General features: G+C 43.1%; 2 protein-coding genes and 1 long non-coding RNA gene across 3 annotated transcripts; 2 read left to right on the top strand and 1 right to left on the bottom strand.

The window, feature by feature from the left end:
* The first annotated feature begins 488 nt into the window (after positions 1-488).
* On the top strand, positions 489-2,383 carry LOC133719738 (uncharacterized). Its single transcript, XR_009851434.1, has 3 exons — positions 489-717; positions 1,216-1,279; positions 1,475-2,383. It is a non-coding gene; the product is annotated as an uncharacterized LOC133719738 (long non-coding RNA).
* A 1,184-nt stretch (positions 2,384-3,567) lies between these two features.
* LOC133720794 (protein FAR1-RELATED SEQUENCE 5-like) lies at positions 3,568-5,526 on the bottom strand. Its single transcript, XM_062147266.1, has one exon. The coding sequence runs from the start codon at positions 5,524-5,526 to the stop codon at positions 3,568-3,570; it is 1,959 nt and encodes a 652-aa protein (XP_062003250.1).
* A 6,798-nt stretch (positions 5,527-12,324) lies between these two features.
* On the top strand, positions 12,325-18,849 carry LOC133720792 (uncharacterized). The gene is made up of 3 exons (XM_062147264.1): positions 12,325-12,567; positions 12,719-14,315; positions 18,840-18,849. The coding sequence occupies exons 2-3, from the start codon at positions 12,865-12,867 to the stop codon at positions 18,847-18,849; spliced, it is 1,461 nt and encodes a 486-aa protein (XP_062003248.1). The 5' UTR covers positions 12,325-12,567; positions 12,719-12,864.
* Positions 18,850-19,259: the final 410 nt, after the last annotated feature.

The raw sequence follows: 19,259 nt of genomic DNA, 5'->3' as shown, positions 1-19,259 counted from the left end.
ATTAGCTGCATTTTTTACAATCACCATAAAACATTACAATCTCTCAATCGAGCGGTTAATTTCTCTAAATTCATTTTCCACTTCATGGTTGCTTTAGAATGAACCTCAACAATTTAAATGCAATATACAAGTCATACAACTTTAGGAGGCAAATTAATATCGGCCAACATCTTTGTAATTAAAATTGAAATTTTTATCTTATGTCCACGCACATCCATCGATGAAATATTTACAGATGTGATGTGAAAAAATAAACATGTTTCGCGGTCGTCATGCCATCGGTCAACCAAGAAAACATACAAGTGACAACGGTTGACCAATTCGATCGGATTCAAAAATATGGTGAAATTGGCTAAATTTTTTACCACACTCATAATTTATTGTAATAATGTCATCCAACGGTCTATTTTTCCATTTTCTTTGAATTGATAGGGGTTGCTCTTTGGAGTGTATGATATATAGATATCAGGCCCGCTCACCTGCGGGACGAAAATAAAGGGACAAAACGAGATGAAATCATTCCAGCCGTCAGATCTTAATTAAATTGATCAAACGGATAGAGAACCAAACCATTAAAACCAAATCTGTTTAGACTGCTAAGACTCCACGCCTAATCTGTTTATCTTCCTCGGTTCCTCCTCCCTCGTCTCAACTCATGCTCTCCCCTATACCATTCTTCATTCTTCCTCATCACCATAAGACTGGTCTCTCTTGAAGGTATTTTTCTTAGATTTTACTCTCTCTCTCTCTCTCTCTCTCTCTCTCGATTTTAGGTTTTTTTTTTTTTTTTCTTTCTTTCTTTTCAGTTTGGTGAATCATGGAGCCATTGTATTTTGTTTGATGATTTCGTTGCTGGTGTTCTGATTTCATTGTCGAAATTTTGGTTGTTCCTGTGGAAGTATTGATTTTGGTTGCAAATGGTTCGTATTTGGATTCCTGCTCAAAATTCGATTGTCTGGATTTGCTATGTTTGTTTTGGGATTTGAAAGTGTTTCTATTTTTAATTGCTGGGATATAGAGTTGGTCAAAAGAAATTGAAAAAAGGTCAATACTTTTTGTCCATGGAATGGATTGAGTCATTGAATAGGAAGCCTCATTGACCAACTTGATTAAGTGGTTAGACTCTTTGCTGGTGTTCTGTTTCACCATTGTCGAAATTTTGGTTGTGAAAATTGTTTGACTGCTTTATTACTAAAAGTGTGATTGATGCTACAGCCATCTGTGCTATACATTTCGGAAGAACATAAAGTGAGCTGGGTTTGGTCCTGCCTTTTTACAGGTCTGTTTCTTTTCCTTCATCCTTTTGTGAAGTGATCAAAGTCAAAATCTTTGAGTCAAAGTTTTGGTGTTGATGAGAGTGAGAGAGGCCATATTGCACCGAGATTCATTTCACTTTGTTCTTTATCTTATGATAGTTTTTCCACAGATGAGGATTGTTTAGATAGAATTTGAATCTTGGTATGTTGTTTTGTAGGGAACTCTTCATTTGATTCTGGTTGCTAGCTAGCATCCTTCTCAACTGCATTGCGTTTATTATCACCAACAACCGCTGCATTGTTTTGACACTATTGCTAGAACTATGCATCTGGACTGGTATGCTTGGGTTTCTGCTAATGCTCACTGCAGGAAAGATTGTTTTGGTTGTCTTCTTCACATGTTGGTTCTTATGGAAGTGAGGAAATAAAGCTATTTTTGATGAGATATTTCATTTCCCTTTAATACAAGCAAGATAATAATTGATGGTGCTAAGTAGTAGAACGCTGCCAGCATGGTCAGACTGGTTTGAGTAAGCCTTCTGTGAACTTCTATAAGCTCAATGTGGGTAGTGCTAGAAAATCAAAACGGGGACATCGGTGCTGGTGCTGTTTTAAGGAGCCATTCTGGCAACTGGACTTCTGGTTATGTGGATAGATTGGTGAATGGTACTGTGCTTCATGGAGTCGGTTGGGGATTACTTAAAGGTTTGATATTGACCCCAGACGCATCCTAACAATGTCTGAACATCCTGATTGAACGTGATTCTGAAATTCTAACTAGATAAAAAATGGTGTGGATGGCCTGCAATTGCTGCCAATTCTAATGGAACAAGTCCTGCATTGTGAAACTTCATGTGTATCGTTAAATCAACCAGGTTGCTGATGTGCTTTTCTAAGTCTGGATCGGATGCTGAGCTTTGAGTGTGGAGCAACTTCATCCGCAAGTTATTACTGCAATTTTAGATGACTTGTGTGAAAGTCCTAGGTTTAGGACTGAACTTTGAAATGTAACTAGAATGGTCGTCAAGTTCTACTGATTCTGTAAAATAAAGTCCGAGTTGGAGAACAAAATTTACATATCTACAAATATATAATAATAAAGCAAGTTGTCATGCAGATTCAAAAAATCATAGCTAGCAGAAGAAATAAGAAACTGTATTAATTATTTTGCTCACATAGAAACAAGCCACCATAAGAGTTCATCAAAATAGAAAGATAAAAAGCCATCATAGATTTATCACATATTACAAGTTGCTCCTTTTAATTCAGATTACCACAAGTTTCTAGTCCTACATGCAAGGAGATAAAGAAGCTAGGCAGCGTCGCCAATATCACCAACCATCCAATACATGGGTGTAGAGGCCATCACAACGCATTTATCATCCTCTTCATCTCAGCAGACCTCCTGGAATCGGGTTCTTCAATTGCTCTCTAAGTGAGTACGTGCTTGATACGACACATTGACTTCCTCACCTGAATTTCATGATGACAACAAGAAGGAATCAACAATGATAATAGAATTTGCAACCAAATTCCTTCTATGGAATCACCTGACTTTTGGTAAACCCGTATAGCATTGATATAATAATCACTTAGCAATATATAGTAATTGATCTTTTCCTATTGCAACTTCGATTCCCTTGGAAGTTGGAAATAATAGAAATATTGATCTTTCTCTGCATTTCAGCTGTAATTGGTATAGAGATTCGAATTAAATAACACTGACCAGAAAACATAATAAACGAAAACAGTGACAAAAGAATCCTTGACATCAACAATGATCAGCAGTTCAACCCACATGATATAACTTTCTTCTATAGCTCTAATTCTAGATTATACAGATACCATGTAAATTGTGCAGGTCAGCAAAATGCATACTACCAACCTTACAATGTCTGGATCATTTTGGAACCAAATGACTGAAATTGTAATTCTGCATACTATCAATCTTACAGCATTAAGATTCTTTATAGTCATGAAACGAATGTAACTGAAAATGCAGTTATTTTCTGATGAACATATACAATATCAATGATACATTAATAAGCATGAAATAGATCATATAGGGAAATAAAGCAAGTGTTAGTAGTGAATGAAGTTATTACCCATTAGTATTGTGCTTCTCACATGTTTTTATGTTGTGCCCACTTTGACCACATTTTCCACATTTTCTTTGCTTATTCATTGCAATTTCTTTGGATGACTTCAACCTCTTCCCACTCCCTTTAGCCTTTGATTGAGATGGTTCTTCAATGAGTATTTGCTGTGGTATTCTTTTTTTTGTGGATGGAAGTTCCTCAACACCTAGACTTTAGAGAAGTTCTTTAATACCAAGACGAAGCGAATGGAGTCCATCTGTGCAATATTTTGTTGTTTCTGATGAAAGAGACGCCTCATCAATTACAGCTTGTGAAAGTTGAGATAACTGAATGTATCTCATCATCAATGACTTATCACCCACATCTTTCACTTCGACACCATCATCATCCCAAACTCTTCCAACTTTTGCATTTTTTGTCCACCTATCTAAGATGTATTCACTTGGCAAATGTACCATCTTCATACTTCGAAAAAAGAAAATGATATGCCTACATGCAATTCCTTCAACCTCAAAGCCTCCACAACTACACTTGGCAAAACCAGATACTTTGTCATGAACAATTTGTCGCAATTTCCAGCTTTGTTCATCATCTGCAGCCCTTAAAACATTATAGACACATTCATTTTCATCCTCCTTCAAAGTTTCACATTTCAAGTAAGCAGTGCTTTTGACAACCTCATCTTGAAACCTCAAAAATATTTCTTTTGTGTACACCTCACGCATTTGCTTTTCTATGGGATAGTAAGTCCTTGTCTTTGGAATTTCATTACTATCAACATGATCACGAATCAGTTCTTCATGCCTTTGTTGTCTAAGTCCCCGTTTAATCCTTGTAGCAAAATCCAATAAAGAATTGTTCACTGAAACAAATGATTTGAAGAATGAGTGGTTACTTTCAACTCTTTGACTACTTTGCATACCTGCATGGAAGATGTGATTGCAAAATGCAGGGATCCATTTACTTCGTAGTTCATACATTGTGTTCAACCACGCATGATTTTCTTGTTTGCTTTGTTGCACAGCATTCTTCCAACTAGCTTCAAATTCTTCTTTAGTCTTAGAGTTATATACACTGGCTTTGAAGAGTCCATAATAACTTTGAGCAATCACAGGACCAAGCTTATCTCGAAATTTAAACATGATATGCCAAAGACAAAAACGGTGGAGTGTAAGTGGAAGAACTTGAGCGATGGCTTTTGCAATTGTTGGATCTTGATCAGTAATTATAACTTTCGGTGGACCACTAGGCATAGATTTCAACCATTGTTCCAGTAACCAAATAAAAGACTCAGTTTTCTCATCACTTAAAAGTCCACAACCAAATACAATTGTCTGGCCATGATGGTTGACGCCTGTGATTGGAGCAAAGATCATACGATATTTGTTTGTGTTGTACGTAGTATCAAACACAACTACATCGTTAAAGAAATAATATGCTTTTTTTGAGGTAGGATCAGCCCAAAAGCAACGATTCAATCTATTTTCTTCATCTCGGTCAACTTCAAAATAAAAGGATGGCTTCTTTTCCTTTTCTGACTCTAAGTACTCAAGTAGCATAGTTGCATCATGTCCCTTCACTTCTTCCCTTGAATCTCTTTCAAAGTTTCTCAAATCTCTGACAATACACCCAACATTTTGTATACCACCTGCCACAGTCTCCATTATTTTGAATTGCTGACTTGTTCGAACATTAACACTACTTAGCTTTTCCATAAGACACTTCTTTGCCTTTGTAAGCTTGCGGTGTGATGGTAATAAATGTACTCTTTTGGGGGTTGTAAGTTCATGTGTATGAGCCTCCTCGAAGTCACTTATACACCATTTTTTACTTGCCTTGTTAAAGACGATGTTCAACCTTGCCTTACAACCCATACGCTTAATTCCGCAATTTCTTTCCTCCATGGTCGATGAATGTTGCCGTTTTGAGTTCTCATAAGTCTCATCTGTTTTTCCTTCCTTGGAACATAAAAATTGTTTCCAAGTAATCTCTCCAGTCACCTTACTTCTCTTAGTTGAACCCATTCTCACACTAAAACCAACAGTCTTTGCATATATCTCATTGTAAAAGTAATAGGCCTCCTCTATTGATTCGAATTCTTGACCAAGCTGAAGTTTTGGTTCATCTACAACAACATTCTCATTCGGCTCTTGTAACAATGGTTCACCCATCATAAACCTGCAGCATTACAAACACAACTATAAGTACAATTTCGCTGCAACAGATTCAAAGACATAACACTAATAACAGGCACTAATAAAAAAGAAGTTAAAAACTAAACAAATTTCAATAGTCAAGCATTTTACTTATATTTTAATTGAGCTCTCATGTATGGAATTTTCACTTTAACGACAAAATTGTTTGAGGCCGTGACCTTCTCATTAAACAAATCTATGTTGACCTTTTGAAGTTTAGTGCTTTGAATTAACATATTGCCTTACTTTGAAAAAAAAAAATGACGGTGAAACAGAGAAAGAGAGAATGAAATCAATTTTCACAACCAAAATTTCGACAATGGTGAAACAGAACACCAGCAAAGAGTCTAACCACTTAATCAAGTTGGTCAATGAGGCTTCCTATTCAATGACTCAATCCATTCCATGGACAAAAAGTATTGACCTTTTTTCAATTTCTTTTGACCAACTCTATATCCCAGCAATTAAAAATAGAAACACTTTCAAATCCCAAAACAAACATAGCAAATCCAGACAATCGAATTTTGAGCAGGAATCCAAATACGAACCATTTGCAACCAAAATCAATACTTCCACAGGAACAACCAAAATTTCGACAATGAAATCAGAACACCAACAACGAAATCATCAAACAAAATACAATGGCTCCATGATTCACCAAACTGAAAAGAAAGAAAGAAGAAAAAAAAAAAACCTAAAATCGAGAGAGAGAGAGAGAGAGAGAGAGAGTAAAATCTAAGAAAAATACCTTCAAGAGAGACCAGTCTTATGGTGATGAGGAAGAATGAAGAATGGTATAGGGGAGAGCATGAGTTGAGACGAGGGAGGAGGAACCGAGGAAGATAAACAGATTAGGCGTGGAGTCTTAGCAGTCTAAACAGATTTGGTTTTAATGGTTTGGTTCTCTATCCGTTTGATCAATTTAATTAAGATCTGACGGCTGGAATGATTTCATCCCGTTTTGTCCCTTTATTTTCGTCTCGCAGGTGAGCGGGCCTGTATAGATATAGGTTTATAAGAATAACTAAATTTAACCTAATTGATCGAATTCGAAACGAGAATCAAATTAGCTGAATTTTTTACAATCACCATAAAACATTACAATCTCTCAATCGAGCGGTTGATTTCTCTAAATTCATTTTCCACTTCATGCATGGTTGCTTTAGAATGAACCTCAACAATTTAAATGCAATATACAAGTCATACGACTTTAGGAGGCAAATTGATATAGGCCAACATCTTTGCAATTAAAATTGAAATTTTTATCTTATGTCCACGCACATCCATCGATGGAATATTTACAGACATGATGTGAAAAAATAAGCACGTTTCGCGGTTGTCATGCCATCGGTCAACCAAGAAAACATACAAGTAACGACGGTTGACCAATTCGATCGGATTCGAAAATATGGTGAAATTGGCTAAATTTTTTACCACACTCATAATTTATTATAATAATCTCATCCAACGGTCGGTTTTTCCATTTTATTTAAGTTGATAGAGGTTTCTCTTTGGAGTGTATGATATATAAATATAAGTTTATAAAAAATATTATCTTTAAAGATTTATTTGTAAATAAAGCCCCCAAGGCCTGCCCAAAAAAAACCCGAAAGGCTTAGCCCGGCCCGACCCGAAAAAGCCCGCGAGGCCCGCATTAAATGGATGGGCTTGGATCCTTCAATTTACAATAAAGCCCGGCCCGCTACTATTTAAAAATGAAGTAAGGCCCGGCCCGGCCCGGCCCGTTGATGAGGCCTAAGTCAGCCTAGGGTTTCCAAAAACCCAACCTGGAGTGAACCTAGCAGCCCAATACCAAGCCCACACAACCCATCTAGGATAAACCCTAGATGAGAGTACAGGCTTCTCCCCAGTGCCGCCGCCGCCGCAGTAATTCGACGGACCCTGTGCTGCGCCGCCAGTCCAGCTTCCACCACTGAAATCAACCACGGAACAACCTGCCAACCAAGACAAAGACCCCAAAGTTGGTTCAGTCCCCGAGCAGACCAGATCAGCCTTCTCCACTGATGGCCTCTGTGCAATCCAGGTCGATTTCATGTAAACCTTCGCCAAAGACAGATCCAATCCTGCCAGCGATGAGAGGGACGAAACACAGCCTCGCAGGTCCCCAAGTACAGGAACCTGATCAACTCCACTAATCCAATTGAAAGCATCAACTTCACCGAGACCCCGTCGAGCAAATCGCCATTGCCACCAACTCCACTAATTTTTTTTCCTCTATTTCTAACTCAAAAATTAATTCGAAAGGGAAAAAAATTCTGAAAATTACTTTCAAAAATTCTATAAATACTCATTCTCTCCCCTTCATTTCTCACACCAAAATTTTGTTAAAATAATATTGTATTATTAATCTAATTATTAATTATTTAAATTATATGTTTAACATTATTTTAAATTAATGAATTATTCAAATTTGAAATGTGAAATAGTGGATTGACAGGCAAATTGCCTTTCATTGGTGCATTGTGTAAGCTAGAGGCAATTGCCAATTTAGGGTGAATAGTAGATTAGTAGTACTAATTTGGTTGGCAAATCAGCAATTGTCCACAGTTTATGGGTGCATTTGCTCTAAGGATCATGTCTTGTGATTTGTATGGAAGTTTTGATTGTTGTGGTGATATGCGCATGTGTCGCTATGCAAAGAAAACATGGGCCAAGTTTAGGGCTACTTGTACCACCCGCGCTAGTTCTCGTATGCCTCCATCATCATGTGCTGTTTGTTTGGAGGATTTTGAAGGTGGAGTTATTGATGATAAAATGATTGCTCGTTTGCCCTGCTTACATTATCCGTCACACGTATCCCCTGTGCCTAAGCCAAATAATGCCACTTTTATGTGATCAAAATGAACCCTTCAATCCTAACCCTAGCTTGTTTGAATGCCTCAATAATATTATTCCTGTAATATGTGTGTTAATTGACTTTTTGTATTTTGCTCAATATTGCATTCTGTCAGTTATTAAATATTTTTTGGCATTAATCCGTAGGAGTGGTATTTATTTATTTATTTCTTTCTTTCTTTCAAGAAATAGCCACTTTCGAGGGTGGGAAGTTTCCTATCAATTTTGTACCGAGTATAATGTTTTGATTTTCTATTCCTCAGATTCAGAGAAAATATATATTTACTTGAGAACATTTTAATCAAGGAAGCGCAATTGGAGGGTTTGAAAAATTTAACCATTAAACACTGTTTGCTTTAGTAATACTAATATGTAAATATGTATGTGGTTGTCTACAATTCATCGGAGAGATACCCCTCACCATACTAGATTGAAAATGAAGACATGTACGTAAGTGTAGCGGCCCTAGTGTCCCTTTACTGATTTTCCATTTTGGAATGTTGTGGGTATCAAAAGAGTCCATGAAAACAATTCCACAAGAATTAGTATTATCATCTTCATATTTTTGGCTATTTCTTTCTTGATAAGAAACGAAGAGTAATTAGTAAGGTAGATGTAGATATAGGACTAATGACCACCACACGTCCATTAAAATCAAGACCCAAACCGACACCTCCTTCAATATCAATAAATATTTGTTATTATCATTATGGTGATTGATGAGTGAGTGACGAATCACTTTGTTCTTTAGAGCATGAGGATGAGATTATAAACAAGTAACAAAAAGAAAAAGATTTTTTGTGTGATTTTGTTTGATATATTTTGTGATTATGTGGTCTGTTTTCTAATTCGCGCTCCCCCACTAATATATTCCACGTGTTATTCAGTTGCTGCCTCCTCTTTCCCATTTTGTTTCACGTTGTGGGCTATTGTTATGATTATGTGATCATCGATTCCTCCTCGTGTTTTCTGCAATATATTTGAGTAATTATTCATGCTCTCGGACAACGCGCAAACAAGAACACGGGAGGAGGACGAAAACAAACTATAAGAGAAACGGAAATCATACAACAATTAAAGCTCTGTTTTCTGTTTCTGGGTTCCTCTGTATTTGCATGGAACATGAAGCCACCATCCAGTCCTGTAAGTCATCATATTCTTCTTCTTTGTTCCATTTTAAAGTTATGTAATTTGTAAATGGGGAGTGAAAACTTTGATGATAAAAGAGAGAGACTCGGTATTCTTTGCTTCTTTGTATTGTCATTTTTCTTCTTCTTCTGGTTATTACTTATTACACATATTGAATTCCTTAGTTGGAAGCTTCTACCACGATTCAGAATCCTTGTTATTTTGCTGTTGTGTAGGGAATGGCTTTCTTACTTGTGATTGTAGCTGCATAATTGAATTCTTCGGGGGTGAACTTGCATTTCTTACCAAAAAATATTAAGTCAATTGATCAAATTTGAGTTTGTGGTTTTGTCAGATATCTTTGGGTGCAAAGCCAAGAAGTGGGAGATCATGCATTTGTAGGTTTTTCCCTCCAGCTTCTTTGATGGTTGTAGTCCTGCTAGAGAGTGCATTCATGTTATCAAAATTCATTGAGGTAGACATGTACACCATATCCGATTTATATGTTCTGTGTGTTGCTTAAAGATGTTAACTCTAATATCTAAGCATAAATTTCATCAATTTTACCATCTCTTAGTCTATTTTATCCCATGGTTTTTTATTAAATCAATATACTGTTTGCACAGCAATCATCATTTTCGACAGTCAAAAACAGTTTTGCGGGGAATCAATTCCAAATGCAAAGGTTTGTTTTCCATATACATGGTTTTGCATTGTATATCTTTTCCTTGAAAACAATCGACTGCTGTGATTTTGTTTCTAAATGAATAATTTTGGACTACTTTTTCCTAATAGGATGATTAGTATTGAATACTTTAATTACTAAGATTCAGTCCTCGTGTATGTGTATCCTTGTCTGGCACAGATTACTTTTTCCTAATCCTTGCAGTGAAGGGGGTTTTCTTACTTCTCCTTTATTGATTAGATTTAGTACCTTGTATATGTCCACTGATATATTGATTCTCTGTGTTCATATCCCATCAGTTCAAGCATATGGATGAGCAGTGTGATTCCAGGATATTCAAGTGGTACGTACGTGTGAAGTGATGCAAACACAAGCAGGGACGGAGCTACTCAAGGGCCTGAGGGGGCCATGGCACCCCTTAACTTTTTGGCAGCATATGTAATTGTTGCTTGAAATCTAGTTGACTTGAGTTTCTACACACATAATTATTAATATTGGCACCCCTAGTTCCCCACTTCACATTATAGGTTGGACTTTAGAGAAAAGAAAAAGAAGAAAGAGACATGTTGTCTGAGAGAAAGGAAAGAGAAAAGCAAGCATGCGGCAGAAAAGAACAAAAGAAAGCAAGTTTCATGGCAGAAAAGAACAAAAGAAAGCAAGTTTCATGGCAGAAAAGAAGGTGTGCTGCCGGCACCTTGTGATTCCTTTCACAATCCTTCATAAGGAGCTGGAGAAAGAGAAACAAAGAAGTTCCTATCATTCTCAAAAATTCGGCAGAATAGAGAGAGAGAGAAAAGATAGAGAGAGCTAGAGACAGAGAGTTGTAAAAGGAGAGAAAGAAAATCCTGCATTTACAATATCCTTGTGAGTTGAACAGATTTGTTTCTGTGAATTGTGATTTAAGTTATGAAATATTCAGAATTGGTTTCAATGATTTTGAATTTTTATGTATATATTTTCACTTGTAGATGAGTAAACAATCAAAAATTCATGGATTTTTCAAAAGGAAGAATGCCCAATCTGATGCTAGTACTTCAGTGCCTCCACCATTGCCCAACTCCGGTACTGAAGCATCAACACCTGCTCCCGAAAATCCTCATCCTCTCAAGTCAGCTAGAATTGATTCCAATGACAATGAAAATTATGAAATTGACACTACTTCTTTGGAACGTGACCCAGGAAAGCGTAAACAAATACGGGAGTATCCAATCAATAAACAAGATGCAGTTCGCCGAGCATACATCAAGCTTGGACCAAATCAGCCTTTGCTTAATAAATATCCTCAATCAGGACAAAACAATCATCTTCGTAGCTTTCAACCTACATGGTATGCTCTATTTCCTTCATGGTTAGAATATTCTGAGGACAAAGATGCAGCTTTTTGTCTACCATGTTATCTTTTTTATAAGCCATCTGGGCATCAAGGACACAAAGCTTTCACTGTTAATGGATTTCATAATTGGAAGAAAATTAGAGATGGGGATGACTGTGCTTTTTCAAACCATGAGGGGAAACATCCTAACTCCAAACATAAAATTGCAGAGCTATCTTGTTTAGATTTAATGAATCAATCTCAGCATATTCAAAGGTGTTTAAGGAAAAAGAGATTTGAGAGAAATTGTAGAGAGAATTGTCCAACATATTATTGAGAATAGGAGCCCTATATATAGGGATTACAAAGTACATATTCTAATGTTACAAGGAATACTAATCCATCTATGATTAGGAATTCTAGAACCTTCTCTCCTATTACTACTCCTAGTTTGATAAGGCACACTAAGTCGATTTTCCTTCAACACTCCCCCTTGTGCCGCTTCAAACTTGGTGGTGACGCTTCATCCGTTGCCTCGTTAAAAACCTTGCCAGGTAACAAAAACCCTGTGGGATAAAAATAACCCTGGTCGAAGGACAAAAAGAGCACAACACGTCCTTCACTCTTCGAGATCGAACATGTAGACATCATAGCTCCCCCTGATGTCGATATCTCCCCCTGATTGCTACAATCGTGGGAGTTCGGATAACTTTCTCAATCCGATGCTCTTCACATGTTTCTCGAAGGTGGATTTAGGTAACGACTGTACATACATGTACATTTGCAAGCATAATTAGCTCTAATGGGCTACGCTCATTGTACCGCCAAAGGCACTAATTCCAACCAAGGGAATGACATGCAGACACACCGCCAGGCGGGCTACAGCCCCAACGTCGGACCACCTCCAGATCGGCGACGACGCGCCGCCACGCGCCGCGCCAAGATGGCATCAGAAGCTTCTGAAACTGGGAACTGAAGCATATCAGTCCCACATCGAAAACAAAGAGAAGATCAACCTCTTCCTCACCTATAAAAGGTCCTCTCCTCTCTCCTCATTAATTACGCATTCAATACTTTACCTACTGTTACTCTGTCAACATAAATACATTGACTAACTTAGGCATCGGAGAGTTGAAGACCGCCCAGCGCGGTCTCCCTCTGACGCCCCTTTGTATTTTACTTGACAGGCAACGGAGGCTCTGAGAACACTAAGTATCGATCCGCCCACCGGATCAGCGTTAACAAAGGTTCAGCTACCGCCGAACTTTTAGACATTAACATTGGCGCCGTCTGTGGGAACCCTTGAACAAAAGGCCATCCCACCACAATCACCATGACTAACGGTAGCGGGGGAAACGCTGAAGAGCAGGCAGACCATCCCGCCGTCCCCCAACTTCCCGACCCAGCAGTAGGCGTTAACCGCGCACTATTCACAACCCCGGCCAACCCCGGCGGTGAGGCAAATCCGAGCAGCAGCCGTCCGCCGGTCCAAGATCTCGTCACTATGTACGAGCTGGCACTGGCGGATCTTCACAAGGCAAACAAGGAGCGTGAGGCGGAACGCAAGGAAAAGGCTGAGGCCCAGCGGCAGGTGGCTACGCTCATGACACGTTTCGAGGAATTAAAGAAGACATTGGAGGCCACCGCCCACCCAGCACAGGGCGAGCAATCACATAGCACCAGGCACAGCCGACCCGGCACCGGGTCGTTGGGGCCGGGGCCGGTCATACAGATGCAAGTGCCGCTAAACCCGCCCGAGTTAGTAGGAATGGGACCACCGCCCATACCCCAACCCATGTTGGAGCAAGAGGCGGAATCACTCCCGCACACCAACCGCTCGGAGACGAGGACCGCGAATGTCCCGCCTGTGCCAAGGCGCGGGCTGTCCCAGCGGGTTGTTCAGGCTGATTCCACCAACGATGCAACCGCCCAGATATTGGAAAGGATGCACCAGTTGGAGCAGAGGTTGATCCGGGCGGAGTCAGGTGTCCCGGCGCCAACTCAGAATCCGCTTTTCGCTTCCAGACCCGGGCCCTTCACCGCTGCCATTCTGCAGGCTGTCAGACCGGCATATGCAAAAACCCCAAAGATGGCGCATTACGGTGGAATGTCCGACCCCTTCGTCCACATGGACACCTTCAAGAAGGTCACCAACAACAAGGGATTCGACGACGCCACTTTGTGCCACTTGTTTAGCGAAACGTTGGATGGCGAGGCAATGAACTGGTTCTTTGAGTGTCCGCCGGGCTCTGTCAGTTCATTCACTGCACTATCCCATGCTTTCCTCTCCCGGTTCATCCTATTATCCGCTGGTCATCACAACACAAGTCAGCTGTTCAGCGTCAAGCAGGGGGAGGACGAGTCACTGAAGGCCTTCGTCACAAGGTGGCGGGCGGCAGCATCTCAGTGCCGTGACCTAGACAAAACGATGGCGTCGGCGGCCTTCAGGAAGGGACTGCTCAAGGGACCGTTCCTCTATCACCTCAACTACAATCATCCCAATGCGACGTATGACCACGTCATGAGTGAGGCGGTCATTCACGCCCAGGCGGAATTCATCACATACGGAGAAATCCCACCACCACCAACACCAAAATCAGCACAGCCATCTTCCAGTCATAAGGAAACCGCTAGCAAGACCCCCTCAGCACCATCAACTGACAAGAAAAGGGAGTGGCCACAGGGCCACCACCAGAGCAAGCGGCAGAAGGACCAGCAATACCATAAGGGAAACCGCCCAACACATGGGGATAACCGCAACAAGCAGGCGGAGTCCTCGCAGCGGTATGCAGTTTTCACCGTCCTAACTGCCTCATATGAAGACATCTACAATCAGTGCAAGGATCAGATCCCACCGCCACCCCCTCCAAAGTACCCAAAAACAGGTAAGCCCAGGAACACCGGCAAGTGGTGCAAATACCACTAAGACAGCGGCCACAATACCAACAGTTGCAATGCTCTCAAAACGGCCATTGAGACCCTGTACCGTGACGGCAAGATGGACCAGTTCAAGGTGCGTCAGCCACCACCAGTAATTGCCAACGTTGAGACCTTGGGCCGCATCAATACCATCGATGGCGGCGCCCCAATCACCAGCATGTCTCACAGGGCAAGGAAGCGCTATGCACGCGCTAATCACCCAAAAGAAGTCTGCAATATCCGCTACGAAAGATCCGCCAAACTCCCGAAATCAGGTTGGGAACCTATTACCTTTTCAGAGGAGGAAGAGCGCGGAGTGCATTTACCTCATGACGACCCATTCTTGGTCGATGCCATTCTGGGCAAATTCTCGGTGGGGAGAATTTTGGTGGATAGCGGATCCGCCGTCAACGTCATCTTCAATGGTTGCTACGACCATCTCAAGCGGAATAAAAAACTGCTCCAGGATCACGAGCCACTGCTCAGCTTCTCCGGTGACGTCACACAGCCGCTGGGGTCAGATTACATGCGGCTGGTTATTGGTACTAGCCCTTGCATGGCGGAGGTACATACAGAATTCATTATTGTCGACTGTTTCAGTTCGTACAACGCCATCATCGGTCGACCTGCACTTAACAAGCTCAAGTGCATCATTGCCGGGTACATGCTCCTTATGAAGTTCCCCACGCCCAACGGCACGGGCTGTGTCAGGGGAAGTCAACAGCTGGCGCGAGAGTGTTACTCGACAACTTTAGCGCGGTCGACGCGCCGCCATGAAATTCTGACAGTGGGCAATGAGGCACCGCCACCAAATATCTTTGAGGATCCTAGGGATGAAGAGGAGAAGTATGTAAGGAAGGAGCCGGTCGACCCTGACACGTCACTAAAGGTTGTCTGCCTCTCGGATGAACACCCTGAGCGGACAGTCCGCATAGGCGCCCATCTAAACCCAGAGGTGGAGGCAGAGCTCACTCAGTTCTTACGTGATAACGCCGCCGTCTTTGCATGGTCATACGCGGACATGCCAGGTATCTCTCCTGACATTATCACTCATAAACTGACCATCAAACCCTCCTTTTATCCCATCAAGCAGAAGCGAAGGGCCTTTGATGAGGAAAAATACCGGGCAATCAGAGAGGAGGTCGCGAAACTCCAGGACATTGGGTTCATCCGCCAAGTTATCTATCCCCAGTGGATCTCAAACCTGGTAATGGTCAAGAAGGCCAGCGGCAAGTGGCGGATGTGCGTCGACTTCAAAAATCTCAACAAGGCATGCCCAAAGGATAGCTTCCCGCTACCTCGTATCGATCAATTAGTCGATGCAACGGCCGGACATGAGCTCCTCAGCATGATGGACGCTTTCTCCGGATACAATCAGATCAAGATGCACCCCAGCGACCAGGAATGCACCACCTTCACCACCGACAAAGGCCTCTACTGCTACAATGTCATGCCTTTCGGTCTGAAGAACGCCGGTGCAACTTACCAGCGGTTGATGAATGCCATGTTCGCTGAGCATCTGGGAAAAATCATCGAGGTCTACGTGGACGACATGTTAGTCAAAAGCGTAAAGGCCAGCGGACATGTGGCAAACCTCAAGGTCATAGTAACCATTCTCTTGGCCTACGGCATGCGCCTCAACCCAGAGAAGTGTTTCTTTGCGGTCACCGCTAGCAAATTCTTGGGATACATCGTCAGCGAGCGAGGTATCGAGGCTAACCCAGACAAGGTCCAGGCCATCCTTGACCTGGCGGACCCGGAGTATAAGAAGCACGTCCAGTGCCTCCAGGGCAAGTTAACCGCCCTTTCCCGGTTCATCTCTCGACTCACTGATAAGTGCGCCCCATTCTTCAAACTCCTCAAAACAACGCACAAGAAGGTCATCGACTGGAATCCGGAATGTCAGGCGGCGTTCCAGGGCCTGAAGGAATACCTGGCGGCAGTCCCTCTCCTCTTCGTCCCTGTCCAAGGAGAAACCCTATTCATATACCTAGCGGTATCTGCATCAGCGGTAAGTTGCGCAATTGTTAGAAGGGAAGGCCAGGATGAACTCCCGGTGTTCTACGCCGGCAGAGGCATGAACGGAGCAGAAACAAGGTATCCCCCCTTGGAGCAACTGGCCCTTGCACTTATCGTTGCCGCCAGGCGCCTCCGCCAGTACTTCCAGGCCCACACAATCCATGTGTTAACAAATCAACCGCTGAGACAGGTAATGCAGAACCCTGAACACTCGGGGCGCCTCAGCAAGTGGGCCATCGAGCTCAGCGAGTTCGACATAGAATACAAACCAAGAACCGCCATGAAAGGCCAGGCAGTGGCGGACTTCATCGCCGAGTTAACCGAGCGACGGCCGGAGCCCGGTGTTGAGACAAGTCCCGGAACAGATATAGTAACCGTTGAGGAGTCAGCTCCCCCACAGTCAGATTGGAACCTACATGTGGACGGATCCGCCAGCACCAAGGCCAGCGGCGCCGGAGTCATCCTAACAGGACCCGGGGGACTGAACGCGGAATACGCGTTGAAATTCAACTTCAAAGCTTCAAACAACATGGCGGAGTACGAGGCACTCATCGCCGGTCTACTCCTCGCCATTGACTCAGGGGCTGACAGCGTCAACATATTCAGCGACTCCCAGCTAGTTGTTAACCAGGTCAACGACAGCTTCCAGGCCAAGGACCAGCAGTTAGCGGCATATTTGGGGTACGTCAAAACGTTGCTAAAAAAGTTCAAATTCCACAACATCACACAAATCCCCAGGGAAAAGAACGCCAAGGCTGATTCACTGGCGAGACTGGCAACCGCCCAGCCACATCAGAGTCCAGCTGACACAAGGGTAGAATACCTTGACAAGCCAAGCATCACAAGGACCCTGGCGGAGATCTTCAACATTGACGTCAACTCCAGCTGGATGGACGAGATCATTGCATATAAGCGCAACGGCACATTGCCAGAGGACAAGATCCAGGCAAGACAGCTCAAGCGGCGAGCAACCCGCTACAACATTCAGAATGGCAAGCTGTACCGCCAGGGGTTCACCTACCCCAACCTCCGCTGTCTAACCCCAGAGGAGGGAAAGATCGTCCTGGTGGAAATCCACGGCGGAGAATGTGGAAACCACTCAGGCGCTAGATCATTAGCCAACCGCACATTGCGACAGGGCTACTTCTGGCCCACACTGGGTGATGACGCCCGGAGGATTTCGAGGTCTTGCCACAAATGCCAACAGTTCGCAGATCTCCCACACGCGCCGGCGGAACCTCTGTCAGTAATCATCGGCCCTTGGGTTCACTCCACGTGGGGCCTTGATTTGATGGGAAAATTCCAAACCGCCAAGGGCCAGTTCAAGTACATCATTGTAGCCATCGACTACAACAGTAAATGGATAGAGGCGGAGCCACTAACGGCGATTACTACCGCCAAGGTCATTCGCTTCCTCTGGAAGAACATCTACTGCCGCTATGGTGTCCCGCACACAATCATTACAGACAACGGTACACAGTTCAATAACAAGGAACTCATATCGTTCACCGCCAACTTGGGCACCAAGCTAAGTTTTGCATCTGTCGCCCACCCCCAAAACCAACGGCCAGGTCGAAGCAGCAAACAAGATAATCAAGAAGCTGCTAAAAAAGAAGCTCGACAGCGCCAAGGGTTTATGGGCGGAGAAGCTTCCAGAAGTCCTGTGGGCCATCCGGACAACTCCAACTACCGCCACCGGCGAAACTCCTTTCTGCATGATGTTCGGCGCAGAGGCGGTCCTACCTATTGAAGTAACTCAGCCTACCGCTAGGGTCGAGGGCTACTGCCCAGACACCAACGGCGACGGCATCAATCTGGACAGGGACCTCCTAGAAGAGAAAAGACTCAAGGCCCATTTGCGCAACTTGCAAAACAAAAGGCTCGTATCGCGTTTCTATAACGCCAGAGTCAAGGCCCGGAACCTCCAACTGGGGGACTGGGTAATGAAGGAAGTCATTCCACCTCCGACCAAGCTCCGCCCAACTTGGGAGGGCCCATACAACATTGTGGAAGTCGTGAGCCCAGGCACCTTCTACTTAATGGACAAGGATGGCGTCAAATCGGCCCACCCTTGGAATACCGAGCACCTTCGGTATTATTACAAATAGTCAGACCGCTACCCAGGAGCATCTTGACTTAGCTAAATTTTTGTTTAATATTTAGCTAAGGGAAGCTACCCGACGGGTACTACCCCACTTTTGTACGCTGATCCATCAGCTATCAATGAAACGAGGAATTATTCAAACCATTGTAGCCAAGTCTAGCACTGAGGGCAACTGGCAACGCCAGCAATCGTCAGCGGATATCGTCCGCTACGAAGTGCACTTGGACCAATTTTAATTCCTTTAATGTGTCATTGATTGACAAAAGCAAAATGTAATTCAGAATACCAACGGCACAAACGCATGGGGCAAACAAACTCAGAATTTCATACTATTCAGCAAAAAACATTACAAAATGATATGCCTCGACGGCTACAACGGAAATAGGGAAGTTGCAAAATCTAGAGCGGTCCAACTGGCCTCAGGGGTGCTCTTCGGCATCTTCTGCTCCGGCGGGCGGCGGCAGGACCGCTCGACTAGTCTGATCGGACCCTCGCGCTGTCGGGCTCGGGGTCTCTATGGTACCGTCTGCACGGGTGTGTGCCGCCAAGAAACCAGCGCGCGATACCTCTGACGGGGTGGGGTTGGGAGTCTGCTGGGAGTCTTCCGCCGGATGGGCACCACTTTCCCCGCTCCCTGACCGAGCGCCTCCCACTGGGGCTGTCGCGACAGTTTTCGCCGGCGGCGT

The sequence above is a fragment of the Rosa rugosa genome, chromosome 7, assembly GCF_958449725.1.
Source record: "Rosa rugosa chromosome 7, drRosRugo1.1, whole genome shotgun sequence".
Lineage (NCBI taxonomy): Eukaryota > Viridiplantae > Streptophyta > Magnoliopsida > Rosales > Rosaceae > Rosa > Rosa rugosa.
Note: the sequence above shows the minus strand (reverse complement) of the source record. Positions and strands in the feature narration are given on the sequence as shown.